We start from the raw sequence: 12,569 nt of genomic DNA on the forward strand, positions 1-12,569 counted from the left end.
CAGAGCAGTTCTGAATAGTTCATTTTAGATTCATTTTACAATAACATCCCACAAAGTACCTTTTCATACATCAGGTATTTGCTGGATAAAATCATGATCTGGCTTTTGGCCCATCCAGAGACTTGGTTTAAGGTTGGAATAGCGTTGTGCACAGCTTCAGGTGAGAGAGACTCCAACTGGCTGATAGTTAGTCCCACGACTGCGTCCGAGAGTGACCCAAGAGTGTCGTTCAACGTCTGGTTTTGCATGGCAATGTCAAGAAGTTGGGATTTGAGCTGAAACAGTTTTTTTTAAAAGTGTGTTAAAGAACTGATGAGAAACTGATCAGAAGCTAAAACATGTATGCTTTCTGAGGCTAACTTTCCTTTGTTTCTCTGATCAATAGCAACATTTTCTAAACAGACATTATCAACAGGTGTAAACACATAAAGGCTTGGGTTGCACACCACATTGAACCACAGCAGCTGTAGTTAGCAAAAAAGAATGTTTGCCATGTGGAAGAGGGCGAGGCTTTCTTGTAGGCAAACTACACAAGTGAGAATAGATCTACCTAGTTGTCCTGCTAGTAATTAATAGAGCAGCAGAGATATTGTTCCAGAGTAGCGTTGATTGGTCTGGCCATTGGTTTGTTGGTGATATGCTATGGAGAGCAGAAGATCTAAATCCAGCAGAATGGAAGCAATTGTGCCAGAACCATGTAGTAAACTGGGAACCTCAATCAGACACAATTCTTTCTGACAGCCCATGCAGGGGGAAGACAGGCTTGATAAACATGTGAGCTATTTACAGGGTGGACAGGATGCAAGATATGAAATGGGCCATTTTTGCAAACAAGTCCACCACTACCACCTGGTAGGGGAAGATCTGTGACAATATCCAAGGATATACTATTCTAAATCCCAGAGGGAGTTGGAAAGAGATGTAACAACCTAGGCAGTTTGTTGGGTGGATTATTGGCTTGCTGGCAACTATCACGTCTGGGCATAGTACTCCATGTTCTTTGGAACCCAGTGCCACCAAAATTATCAGGTGCCCGAATGGATAGTCTTTTACAGAACCAAATGACCAGCAGGCTGGCCATCATGACATGACACTAAACTCAAATTTCTGTCACTTCCAAAGTCCTTCATTCTAGCAAGAATAAAGTCTATACCCACCTTCTGAACATCAGCCTGGAAACCCCTCAGCTGGTTACATTTAATCATTTGATGAAGCAGTACCCGGGCCACATTGGCATCCATCTGTTCCAGGCTATTGTAAAAACAAACCAGCAAGCCTAACCTGCATGAAAGAATGTGGAAGTGAGTTGGCAGCCTTCCCCTACTGCATGCCCATTACTACAGTGCAGCTGGGTAGCATAGTGTAGTGGTTAAGAGACTGAGTTATAAACCAGAACGTCCCTGGTTTGACTTCTGTAAAAGGGGGTTAATAATGCTGCCCTCTCTTTTAGAGATGTTGTAAGGCTCATACAACAGCAGGTGACACTGTGATCTAAACCACTGAGCCTCGGGTTTGCCAATCTGAAGGTCGGCGATTCGAATCCCCACAATGGGATGAGCTCCCATTGCTCAGTCCCTGCTCCTGCCAACCTAGCAGTTCGAAAGCACATCAACGTGCAAGTAGATAAATAGGTACCACTCCAGCGGGAAGGTAAATGGCGTTTCCGTGCACTACTCTGGTTCACCAGAAGCGGCTTAGTCATGCTGGCCACATGACCTGGAAACTGTCTGGAAACCATCTCCCTTGGCCTATAAAGGGAGATGAGCACCACAACCCCAGAGTTGTCTACAACTGGACCTAATGGTCAGGGGTACCTTTACCTTTAAGGCTCATAAGACAGTATAATACACACAACGTGCCTTCCATACTCTAAACGCACTGTATATAAGTGGTACTGTTATATTGGGCAACCAATCAAAGCAAATTATTGTAATTTGATTCAAAGTAATTTGCTTTGATTGGTTGCCCAATATAACAGTACCAGAAACATGTCCAGAAAAATCACATGACACAGCCCTTCTGGGACTGTACCACTTCAGAACATATAACAGGGGAGAACTGGCTGGCTGAATGCTCTCCCACATTAGTATACAAAGCCCTTGACAACTTAGGACCAGTTTACCTATGAAATGACCTTACCCCACATGCGGCCACTTGATCTCTTTGAGCAGCAGAATCGGCACCACTACAGATACCACATAATACCCATTCCACATTTGTAAGAACTCAGTCATTTAGTGTGGCAGCACCTACACTTGAAAATCCCTATTGATATCAACCAAGTGCCTTCACTGTACTCTTTTTGGCACTTGCGAAAAACAAATTCTTCTTTAGACAAGCCTACCCAGGTGCTTGGGACGCGGGTGGTGCTGCGGGTTAAACCACAGAGCCTAGGACTTACTGATCAGAAGGTCGGTGGTTCGAATCCCCGCGACAGGGTGAGCTCCTGTTGCTCAGTCCCTGCTCCTGCCAACCCAGCAGTTCAAAAGCACGTCAAAGTGCAAGTAGATAAATAGGTACCGCTCCGGCGGAAAGGTAAACAGCGTTTCCGTGCGCTGCTCTGGTTCGCCAGAAGCGGCTTAGTCATGCTGGCCACAAGACCCGGAAGCTGTACGCTGGCTCCCTCGGCCAGTAAAGCGAGATGAGTGCCGCAACCCCAGAGTCGGCCACAACTGGATCTAGTGGTCAGGGGTCCCTTTACCTTTACCTTTACCCAGGTACTTAAAAAGTTGAGGTAATTATATTCTTAGTATTTTAACTTTTCTATGTTTGAAAGCACTGTTGCATTTTTTCCTTTGATTTTCTTGTTGTATCTTTTTGTAAAATAAATTGAGGTTGCTGCTGTTGTCAAGCAGTGTATAGATTTTATGAAATAAAATAAAAATAATAGGACCCATCATATAACACTGTGGAGTCCAGAACAGTTTTTCCATGACTTGATAACAATCCTTGAAACACTTAGCCTCATCTCTCCCCTCCTCACCACCATGCTCAACTTGCAAAAAATACAACCTTGAGAAATATGACTTGCCTATAGAGAGTTGAGGTGTTTCTCATATCAAATCCTGATGCATTTATTCTTTCCAAGAAAGCCAGCGAAAGATCCGGTGTGATATCATACACGGTATCAAGCTGTTTCGTTGCATTGTCATAATTGATGAACAATCTCATCTAATTAGAAGAGAGATTTAAGGTGTGTTATCAGGACTGAACTCAGCAGTATACACTAAATGTTCATATCCCATATGATACCTATCTACATCCCCTCCACTGCTCCCATTTCCCTCAATCTCTGCCCAGCAAAGAAGAGTCTTGCATTTTAGAATGCTCTTGATAAGACCTGTTGCCTTGGGCTAATTGGATTTAACAACTTATGTGTTCTAAACAGAACACTGTTTTTAATAATAAAAGTAAGATATCTACATTTATATTTTGTTTTCCTAAGGAGATCTTACTTTTGTTCAATGTTTGTTTTATTAAACAATAAAAGCGTGTGAGAGCCAGTTTTGACCTATTATAGCTTCAGGAACTGTTTTTTAAAAAGTAGAGATCATTACAGTACTGTGGGGATTTGATTACTGCTAGAATCTTGATTTCTTTCATGAGTGATATATCTATATTTCTCTCTCTCTTTCTCTCTCTGTGTGTGTGTACTCAGAACTCAAACTGGTACTGTGATTGAAATCCAGAGCAGTACCCTGTACTTGGAGCCATAAGAATGACACAAACCCGGCCTTATATATTCCAAAACCAATATTCAGGTGAGTACTTCATCATTACTTACTTCATTAGGGTTAATTCTTGTGATTTCTTCCAGTGGGAGGTGAACCATATATCTTCCTAGGATCCATAGGTTGTCTGCACTGACCCACGAAGTAGAATTCTCCGGTTCTGGGACACCACAAAAGAAAAATGCTCATAGACAAGTGAGCATGATTACTATTATAAACGAACAGGTTGGCCTTGCAACAAAATGTTACAGTGAAAAGTGCTTCTATTCAGGGCTCTAGCCAGCCAGCCATGCCATTTCAGTGCCCTTTCCTCCCAGTTTTCTGGCCAGCTGTCAGTAAACATTCTGCAACTGCTGTGCATGACCTATTCAGTTCCCCTCTGATTTTTTAGGGGGAGATAATTAATTGTACTTCTGCAAACCTTGGGGTCCCCACTCCCAAAACAAGCCTGCTGATACCTGCCATACATTCTTGTGCATGGGGATCAGAGCCAGATTTAGGTTTGATGAGGCCCTAAGCTACTGACGGTAGCCCTTTATATGTCCAGCTGTCCTTTGTCAACAACCAATTGCCGCTGTTTTTTGTGTGTTGAATATATGCTATATGGTAATTTATGGACCTAATAGGTATCTACAGCCATTTGCACATAACAAAATATGCGTTTTATCAAAGTAATTGTTGAACTGAAATACAATTAAGAAGAAGTATATTAATAGTGAAATACAATTAAGAAGAAGTATATTAATAGTGAAATAATTATTAAGCTCTAATTTAAAATGATTGGGGGCCCATTACTTACATTATAGGAGCCTACACAACATAAAACACTGCTGCTGTATGTAGGTTTTATTTTATTTGTTTTTTATTTTATATTTTGGAAATGTACATCCAGGTTTTTTTCCTTTAAATTTTCTTGGGGGGGCCCCAAGAGAGTGGGGCCCTAAACTATAGCTTGTTTAGCTTATACGTAAACCTAGCATTGATGGGGATAGTATCATTTTGGCAATGTAAGACACAACCCTTAGATAATTAGTTCACTATTAATATACAGAATACGCAACCTAAAGTCAAAACGTGGGTAGCTGCATTTTGAACTTCCTTCAAAGGCAGTCCCACAGGATTACTGTAATCCAACTGAGCATATCTACTCATTTCTTTGGAGACAGGGTGATTGATTCCAAGGGCAGATTTCAACCAGCAGTGATCTATAGCTTTTGCTCTGGAGCCCTCTGCTGGATTCATGTGCAGTTCTTCCTGCCATAGCCCCTAGCATTGATCTAGATATGCTGTGTAGACTGCTGTATCGATCCGTCCCAGGAAACAGTGTCCAGAATCCATATGTCCATTGGGAAACATATTTCCCAATAACAGATTATCTTCTACCTCATTGCTATCTTGTAATTCTTAGACAATTGCCTACAATAAACCATGGCGTGAAATACACGGTTATTCCCCCAGAAAGATAAACAAGAGGATTTGTCTCTGAGTAGCCGAAATCTCAGGGTTTGGGGTGCTCCTGACCCAGCAACCCTATTGATGGCTGAATGGGAGACAGCTAAACCCTAGAGACTGAGAGGCTAGGGTGAAATCTTCAGGTTCAGGGGACAAAATGGCTGCTGTATCTAAAAGAGCAGAGAGAGAGAGAAACAAAATGCCCTCTAGTCAATCCCCATTGATGGTGTTATGTACTAAGCTTGGATCCTAGAATAATAGGCAGGTAGGATCCTAGAATGCAACAACTGATTGGCTTGCAAGAGAAGTCCAATCAGGCTCCAGGAGGAAGTTAATCAGCCTATTAGGCTGGTAGGATCGTAGAATGCAACAACTGATTGGCCTGCAGGAGAAGACCAATCAGGCTCCAGGAGGAAGTTAATCAGCCAATCAGACGGGACTCATTGTGTAAATAATGTACTGTATATAAAAGCCTGAGGTTTGGGGGAAAATTCAGTCACCATTTTACAAGCTGCAGTAAAGACCATGAAATCACTGCAGGACTCTGAGTATATTTCAGATGGGGAAAAGGCACCTACATCAGTTCCAATATACCACATTCACTCATGGCAAGAAGCTCTTTTCATCCTTCCTTTGCTCAGAGAGAGAGAGAGTGGGAGGGTGGCCAAACTTGGCATCCAATGAAATCTGAGCATGTTTAAGCAGGGTGGGGGGGGTCAATGCAGAAGAGGCAGGGCCAATGCAATCAGAAACTCAGCAGCAGTCACCTGTGTATTATAAATTTTTGAAGGGGTATTTCCTGTGATTTTTGTAAGCACCATATGAGGAACAGGTGAGTAGATTGGGGCATATGGGCGCCTCATTGGTAAGTCCTTAAAGCAGTAGTTCCCAATTAGTTAAGTACTGTGGAACCCCTGTTTTTCAAGAGTCAAGCCATGGACCCCCTACTTTTGAAAATGTTTATATCTCTCTGGTAGTTTTTGTTGTGTGAACGGTGCCACGGACTGCCTGGGCGGGTTACACAAAACCCCTGGGGTCCTCCGACCACCACTTGGGAACCACTGCCTTAAGGGATGTATATGGCACCTGTTGGTTGCTGGTATTCAACCTACCACTGGTATTGTAGGATTTTTGTAGGATTTGTGTCATCCAGTCGTATAGAGCCTTTTGCGCATTTGCTCCTGTTCTGTCATACAGGTCTCTGAACACAGTTGATCTGAAAGAGAAAAGCAGCACACGATGGATGGATTTGACTGACTTTCCTTTCATTAGCCTGTCAGCCAAAATTCTCCCTCCATCCCCACCCTGCTCTCACCCTTAGTCAAAAGATTCTATATTTGTGAATTAAATCACCCAGCACATTTTTTATAGGATTGAGGGTTTGCTTTGGTTGACTTGCTATTCATGTAGGTTATTTCTATACTGATGTTATAAATGTGAGATTTTGACCAGCTTCGGCCCATCTGAAGCTGATACAGGCTCGTCTTATCTTGAGCCCAAACAGAGTAGTCCACACAGCAGAAGGATAAGCAGTATGTGCCACATTCTTAACTTTATTTACACTTCTATGCTGAGAGAATACAAACATGCATCTTGCCTCTGTGAGAGCAGAGAAGCAACCCCTCTCGGAAACAAAGAACACCGAGAGAACAGAGAAAAACAGGAAACCAGTGAACGTCACATCCAGTCTCCCATTCCCGTGGGAACCCAACAGTAACTCTGACTATGGAATGCAATGTCCCGTGACTGCAGTTGCTGCTCAGTGAGGGAAATAGAAACCAACAATAAAATAAAACCACTTGTTGCCTTGAATTATTTACAGCCAGAAAAGTAACTTACAGGTTTCGGAAAGCATCTTCTTGCAGATCGTTTGGGAGCCTTGCTATGGTGTGGCGTTGCAGGTAGGTCATGGATGATGCCTGAAGGACCTGGCTTAATATGTCCACACATTCCACAGCGTTCAGCATCAGGAAGCACCTTTCCAGTGTAACGAGGAACAATGTCCTGTTTCCTCCTGGACTTTGGAAAATCCTCTCTCTTATGCCGGCCAGATCAATAACAATATTTCCCAACTCCTGAAATCAAAGAGTGCAGCTGTATCAATGGCTATTAGTCATAGGACGTGGTCATGCAACAAACCATTGCAGGTGCTCCAGCTAGTCAAGATCTTTTGCCACACACACCTCTTTAGATGGGTAAAAAGGTAAAGGACCCCTGGACGGTTAAGCCCAGTCAAAGACGACTCTGGGGTTGTGGCACTCATCTCACTTTCAGGCCAGGGGAGCTGGCATTTGTCCACAGAAAGCTTTCCAGGTCATGTGGCTAGTATGACTAAACAGCTTCTGGCGTAATGGAACACTGTGACGGAAACCAGAGCGCCTGGAAATGCCGTTTACCTTCCTGCCACAGTGGTATTTATTTATCTACTTGCACTGGTGTGCTGGTAATGATGAGGTTGCCACCAAAAAACCACAATGACATCAACGATGACTTGCAAGTAAGGAAGAGGCTAATAATGGCACAGGTTCAACAGCAAGCACAAGGTCCAGAAGTCAAGATTCTGAGGTATATGAGCAAGCCAGGGGGTTCATAACTGAATGGAAGCTACAAAGATGTCCCAACAGTTGACACGCCCCCTCCAGCCAAGCTTTTAAAGGCCTGTGGAGTGAGCTCATTCACAGGACTCTCTCGCCCTATGAGTCTACTCCAGCTACACACCTGCACTCCCTCTGGGCAGATGAACCTGATCCCACAGCCAAAGGCTGTGCCTGCATCTCAGTCTCCCTGCCTTCAGCTCTGCTGCCACCTACACCTTTTCAGACCTCCATCTGGCTGGCCAAAGCCCTCTTCCTTCCATGATGAGGCTCTGCTCTCTGCTGGAGGGGCAGAGGAGGGAGCTGGGACCTCCATCTCTGACATGTAGGGTAATAATAATAATAATAATAATAATAATAATAATTTATTATTTGTACCCCGCCCATCTGGCTGGGTTTCCCCAGCCACTCTGGGCGGCTTCCATAAAAACCAAAAATACACTAAAATATCACAGATTAAAAACTTCCCTGAACAGGGCTGCCTTAAGATGTCTTCTGAATGTCAGGTAGTTATTTATCGGTTTGACATCTGATGGGAGGGCGTTCCACAGGGCGGGTGCCACTACCGAGAAGGCCCTCTGCCTGGTTCCCTGTAGCTTTGCTTCTCGCAATGAGGGAACCGCCAGAAGGCCCTCGGCGCTGGACCTCAGTGTCCGGGCAGAACAATGGGGGTGGAGACGCTCCTTCAGGTATACTGGGCCGAGGCCGTTTAGTGCTTTAAAGGTCGACACCAACACTTTGAATTGTGCTTGGGAGCACCTCTCTTCTGCACCCGGTGATAGCACCAGCATATGTAAAAGAGAATCTAGGCCAAGACTGCTCCTGTTTGCAGCATGCTTTAACCAAAACCGATTTACCAAATGCTCCTGCTTGCTGCCGAAGAGATACTTCATTGCTGTTTGAAAATGTGGATGATTCATCTGTTGAAACTCTGACAGCAGCACTTTGGGGTGGTATAAGAGGTTGCCCAGGTAATTTTTTACAGACACCTGAAAAACAGGGTAGAGGGGTGGAGAGGATGGATATAACTCATTCAAATACGATTCACCTTGGGGGTTTTTATGAACTTGCACACTGAAGAGAGACATGGTCATAGATCGGGGCGAGGATCAATTTTTTTCTGCCAAGGCCCAGGTCCACATCTGTCAAGGGCTACATACTAGAGCTAAAAGTGAACAGGGCACTCCTTCATTTTTTCTCTTTTTCTGCAGTCCTTTATTTCTCTCTATGTCTCTCTTTTTGCCACCCGCTTTCATCCAATTACCCTCTCCTTGCCATGAATTTGAAATTAGGCTGTGTATAACATTTTATTAATTTTCAACAATAATAAAAATAAAAACAATAACAATATAAAATCAAATCAAATCAAAGCAAAATAAATTGACTTCCCCCTAGTCCCTTCTTTGGTTCCATTGTTTATCATTGTATGTGTCTATTGAAAAGTTATAAATCATTTGAATTGCTTATGGTCCATTCATAATTAAATTACAAGTATTTTCAAAACCCTGCTAATGTATTAACCTGTGTACATTGCTTCTGTATATATGCAATAAAGTCCTTCCAATCTACCTTAAATCCATTGTCATCTCGTTGGCATTCGAAATTAGGCTGAGGACCACATCAACTGAGGCTCAAAACCCAATGAAACCCTTGGGTGCCCCCTCCAGCCTCGGGGTGGGGAACCTCAGTCCTGTGGGCCAAATGTGGCCCTCTAGGCATGTCTGGGTGGCCCTTGGGACCCATCACCAGCCCTGCTCTGTGCCCTCCTTTGATTGCTTTTGCCTGCCTGGTATCTATCCTTTAATTGTGATAATGCGTTTGGAAAGTGCAGATTCAATAGATCTGGCTTTTAACATGAAATAAATATAATTTCTTCTCCATGTCTATAGCTAACTCAACATTTTTTTATTCCTAAATGTACATCCAAAACAAAGGTACCGTATTTTTTGCACCATAACACTCACTTTTTTCCTCCTAAAAAGTAAGGGGAAATGTCTGTGCGTGTTATGGAGGGAATGCCTATGGGTGGCATGCCTACGGATTTTCCTCCTCTAAAAACTACGTGCGTGTTATGGTCGGGTGCGTGTTATAGAGCGAAAAATACGGTAGTTATGTTCCAATAGTCCAACCAATTGTCACAAAATCCTGACAAGCGTTCCAAATTTGCATGCAGAAGATCCCTGGCATCTCTAGGTAGGGCTGGGAGAGGTAAAGGTAAAGGGACCCCTGACCATTAGGTCCAGTCGCGGACAACTCTGGGGTTGCGGCGCTCATCTCGCTTTATTGGCCGAGGGAGCCAGTGTACAGCTTCCGGGTCATGTGGCCAGCATGACTAAGCCGCTTCTGGCGAACCAGAGCAGCGCACGGAAACGCCGTTTACCTTCCTGCCGGAGCAGTACCTATTTATCTACTTGCACTTTGACGTGCTTTCGAACTGCTAGGTTGGCAGGAGCTGGGACCGAGCAATGGGAACTCACCCCGTCACAGGGATTCGAACTGCCGACCTTCTGACCGGCAAGTTCTAGGCTCTGTGGTTTAGCCCACAGCGCCACCCACGTCCCAGGGCTGGGAGAGACCCCTCTCTAAAATCCTGAAGAACTACTGCCAGTCAGTTTGGATAGCCCTGGGTTAGATAGGTCAATGGTCTGTCTCAGTATAAAGTAGCTGGCTACCCTCCGTGCTATGCTATGAGTTCTTCCAATGAAGAGATCTGAAGAACTCAAAAGCTTCCCACAAATTTGTGACATTGTCATCCGTCGTCATATAGGTATTTGCCCAACTTCGAGGTTTGGAGTTTAGGAATTTTTATTTTATTTTATTCCACCACTCACCACCAGCAGCAGCCTACCCAACCTTACTGAAATATTCTAGTAGCAGAGATATTACAGTAATGCAAACCTGTAGGCTGCTAGCTGTAATTTCAATATCCTGATCATGAAGGCTTGCCATGATTTGGTCAAGCAGGTGAGTTGTCCACATGTTAGTGCTATAGAAGAAAACAGGGGCAAAAAAAGTATATTCAATCATTTGTTCTGAAATTGTAATGTTTCTATAACTAGTACATCCTCATACTAACATAGCTAAATAGTTTGCACTACTAGGTAATATTTACCTTTAACAGCATTGATGTTTGGGTGTCAAGTGCCATTTGGAATCCAGGTGGTGGGCCAAAACTTGTTTTTGGTGTGACTTTGCCCCATTTTAGGCCAAACTGGGCAAAACTCACAAACCTCACTATCCATTTACCGTATTTTTCCATGTATAAGACTACCCCTATTTTTTGAGCCCAAAATAAATAATTGCAACATTCCATGTATAAGACAACCCCCAATTTTAAACAATTTTTTTGGGGAAAATATAGTCTTATACACGGAAAAATACAGTAAATACCACATTTTTTTTGTTTCTACAAATTCCCAGGTAACCCAAGACACTCTCCACTATTCTACTATACAGTAAAGAACACTAATCAGATGTTACCTTTGAAAGTGAAGTATATCAAGGAGAGCTAAAAAGGGGGGAAATAATCCAAAAGGTTAATACTCTCTTTCATATTATAAAGTGGATTTTTAAAAATAAATGCAAATATAGTCCACAATTACCATTTAGATACTTTCCAGCTATGACTTCTTCCTTAAAAAAAGAGATAGAAGAGGACAAAATGCATGCAATAACAGGGATTGTGGAACGTAGCTAAAAATATCAAGTACCGTAAAAATACTGACCACGGTTCTTTGCAGCTGTGGAGGCAGATCTGAAGGAGGAAACAGTACAAAAAAATGTTACTAGAAACTGCTTTGACTGCAGTGCTGTACACATTCTGACATGGGAGCAAGTCCCATGAAACTCAATGGAGCTTACTTCTGAGTAGACAGGCATAGAACTGGGCTGCCAGAAACACAGAAACTAAGGCATCATGAACATTGTATATATTAGTGATATCTGCTAATACCATATTGGCCCAAATATAAGCCGTACCTTCCCCCCAAATTCCCCCCAAGCCGCCAAATTTTAAAGGTGAGGCTTATTTGCAGGTGCAGCTTATATTCGGGCCAATACAGTATAATGCAATTCAAGAAAAGGTTTGGGAAGGAGTCTAAAGTGGGTAAGAGAAATTAGATCATTTTGCAAAAGGTTCTGCAATTTTTTGTAATGATAGAAAAAGAACACCCAATATACTATATATATTTTGGAAAGTAGTTTGTCCTCTAGAACAGTGTTTCCCAACCTTGTGCCTCCAGATGTTTTTGGCCTACAACTCCCATCATCCCTGACCACTGGTCTTGCTAGCTAGGGATGATGGGAGTTGTAGGCCAAAAACATCTGGAGGCACAAGGTTGGGAAACACTGCTCTAGAAGTTTGTCTGCCTCTCAATATATAATCACCAAAGTTGCCACAATGACTCCTGATATGGGGAAGGTGGACTGTTACCATTTGGGCACCTGGTGCTATTTTGAAATGTGAATTTGGTATGCTTTCTCCCATTGACTGGCTCTCTGGATATCGTTGCCAAACTCAGCATGAGGATTCACAAGGCAGGGGTGGCAGTCTTCATTGTTGCTTGCATGCCAGGCGCCATTTTAAATCAAGATGGCTGTCAGGGTACTGCCATCAAAAGATTCCAGAGGTTACTGTGGAGCCCTAGCACCTCACCTAGTCAGGCTGGTTGGGAAACAGACCTGCCGCTTTCATCGCCTAGTTTTTGCAAGGGGGTCAAACGTAAAGAAAGGAGGTGGAGATTTGGGGCGTCTAAGTTCTTATGCTGGGGGGGGGGGGTAGGAAGGAGCCACT

General features: G+C 43.3%; 2 protein-coding genes across 2 annotated transcripts in view; one reads left to right on the plus strand and one right to left on the minus strand.

Moving 5' to 3' along the window:
• Positions 1-12,569, minus strand: part of OTOA (otoancorin) — a 41,706-nt gene that overhangs the window by 27,473 nt on the left and 1,664 nt on the right. The window contains exons 2-12 of the mRNA XM_083711922.1: positions 11,503-11,531; positions 11,380-11,410; positions 11,258-11,285; positions 10,676-10,763; positions 8,635-8,766; positions 7,023-7,258; positions 6,296-6,399; positions 3,785-3,891; positions 3,032-3,171; positions 1,158-1,281; positions 60-275 (exon numbers count right to left, since the gene is read on the minus strand). Of these exons, the coding sequence (XP_083568048.1) occupies positions 60-275; positions 1,158-1,281; positions 3,032-3,171; positions 3,785-3,891; positions 6,296-6,399; positions 7,023-7,258; positions 8,635-8,766; positions 10,676-10,763; positions 11,258-11,285; positions 11,380-11,410; positions 11,503-11,531 (1,235 nt within the window). The remainder of the gene's footprint in view (positions 1-59; positions 276-1,157; positions 1,282-3,031; positions 3,172-3,784; positions 3,892-6,295; positions 6,400-7,022; positions 7,259-8,634; positions 8,767-10,675; positions 10,764-11,257; positions 11,286-11,379; positions 11,411-11,502; positions 11,532-12,569) is intronic.
• Positions 3,743-12,569, plus strand: part of IGSF6 (immunoglobulin superfamily member 6) — a 30,768-nt gene continuing 21,941 nt past the window's right edge. The window contains exon 1 of the mRNA XM_083711846.1: positions 3,743-3,761. The gene's annotated coding sequence lies outside the window, so the exon portion shown is untranslated. The remainder of the gene's footprint in view (positions 3,762-12,569) is intronic.

Source organism: Podarcis gaigeae, assembly GCF_964106915.1.
Source record: "Podarcis gaigeae genome assembly, chromosome: 14".
Taxonomy (NCBI): Eukaryota; Metazoa; Chordata; class Lepidosauria; order Squamata; family Lacertidae; genus Podarcis; species Podarcis gaigeae.